Source organism: Amphimedon queenslandica, unplaced genomic scaffold (genome assembly GCF_000090795.2).
Source record: "Amphimedon queenslandica unplaced genomic scaffold, v1.1 AMPQUscaffold_9799, whole genome shotgun sequence".
Lineage (NCBI taxonomy): Eukaryota > Metazoa > Porifera > Demospongiae > Haplosclerida > Niphatidae > Amphimedon > Amphimedon queenslandica.
In genome coordinates, this window is record NW_003549929.1 from 2863 (window position 1) to 4293 (window position 1431).

The 1431-nt window shown below is 30.5% G+C and overlaps 1 protein-coding gene across 1 annotated transcript; it reads left to right on the top strand.

The window, feature by feature from the left end:
• Positions 1 to 195: 195 nt before the first annotated feature.
• LOC109590599 (uncharacterized) lies at positions 196 to 1373 on the top strand. The gene is made up of 6 exons (XM_020006495.1): positions 196 to 284; positions 332 to 586; positions 725 to 902; positions 959 to 1015; positions 1062 to 1112; positions 1164 to 1373. The coding sequence occupies exons 2-6, from the start codon at positions 382 to 384 to the stop codon at positions 1246 to 1248; spliced, it is 576 nt and encodes a 191-aa protein (XP_019862054.1). The 5' UTR covers positions 196 to 284; positions 332 to 381; the 3' UTR covers positions 1249 to 1373.
• Positions 1374 to 1431: the final 58 nt, after the last annotated feature.

Genomic DNA, 1431 nt, shown 5'->3' on the forward strand with positions numbered 1-1431 from the left:
TACATTTATAGAGCCAAGCATTATCACTAATCTCACATTGGCCAATAGACATCAGTCTACAGTAAAAGTCTCATGGAATCCTCCTACAATACCTAATGGTATCATTACAGTATATGAGATAAGATATAGAGAGTCTACCAGTACTGGTCCATACAATATAACTAACACTACTAACACTTATTACAGTATAGTAGGATTGATACCTAATACTAGTTATACTATTGGAGTGAGAGCATATACTAGTATTGGACCAGGAGAATGGGCTGCAGAAACAATTAACATTGGTAAAGCTACATTTAACATCTATATATTTTTTATGATTTTTTCATAGCAAAAGTAGGTAATTTTACTCTCAAATACCTCAATGCAACTTCTATACAAATGAATTGGCTACCTATTCCAGGGGCCAGTTACTACACTATCTATTACAGCAGTGAGTTTGATGATGATTCAATGAATGTTAGCAATGAAACAAATCAAAGTGTCGTATCAGGACTATACTCATGCCTCATTTACTCATTTGAGATGTCAGTGACTATAGAAATAAATGGAACTTATTATGAAGGACCTAGAACTGAACTAACAGGTAACTGAAATAATCACAATATTACAATAAAACTTCCACTATCACTGTTTAGTGTTTAGCATCATCAACAAGTAGATCTAAAATGATTTGTCAATTTATTTTAAAGCAATTATATCAGTAATCAGCTTATGTTTATAGTTTCTCGTTCTACTGATACAATGACTACTGTGTTGACTACTGTATTAGTGAATAATGGAGGAACTATTACTGGATGGATAATTGGTGTGATAGTATTAACATCACTATTGGCTGTATCTGTAATTATTATACTGGTACTGGTTGTATATAGAAAAAGAACTAATATCAATCAAAAGAGGTACGTTTATTTACTATAATTAATGTTAAAATTTGTAGTAGTTTACAATTACATAGAAAATTAGATAATGACATTGTAATGGAATGCAGTCCAGCTTATAGATCTACTACAAAGTTAGTTACCTTATCAATTATCAGATATACAAATACACACACACAGTATTGCTGATAATATGGATTGTCCAATATATGATACAGTAAAACAAACACTGTCAGTTATATAAATACAATTATTATTATTATTTAAAGTTATTATTAATAGATTAAATGTTGAGCCAGTGTATGACACAACAGGGCCTGAGACTACTACTCCACCTGCTGAATATGAAATACCAACTGTTTCATGATTTGGTGCACAATACAACATTAAAGTGTGTCTTTGTCATAGATTTAAACTTTAAAGTTGCACAACAGTTTAGTACTTCATCATTGAGTACAAAAAATTTTACAATAATTAAAATTCTGTGCGTGAGTGTCTGCTATTATTAATACAGTTATTGTCAATATACAAGTAAGTCTTTACTAGTATC

What these genes read in the sequence shown, in the direction of transcription:
- LOC109590599 (XM_020006495.1), top strand. Translation starts at nt 382, where the DNA reads ATGAATTGGCTACCTATTCCAGGGGCCAGTTACTACACTATCTATTAC. An exon ending in ACTAATATCAATCAAAAGAG is followed by an intron (nt 903 to 958) that starts GTACGTTTATTT and finishes ACAATTACATAG; the next exon opens with AAAATTAGATAATGACATTG. An exon ending in GATACAGTAAAACAAACACT is followed by an intron (nt 1,113 to 1,163) that starts GTCAGTTATATA and finishes TATTATTAATAG; the next exon opens with ATTAAATGTTGAGCCAGTGT.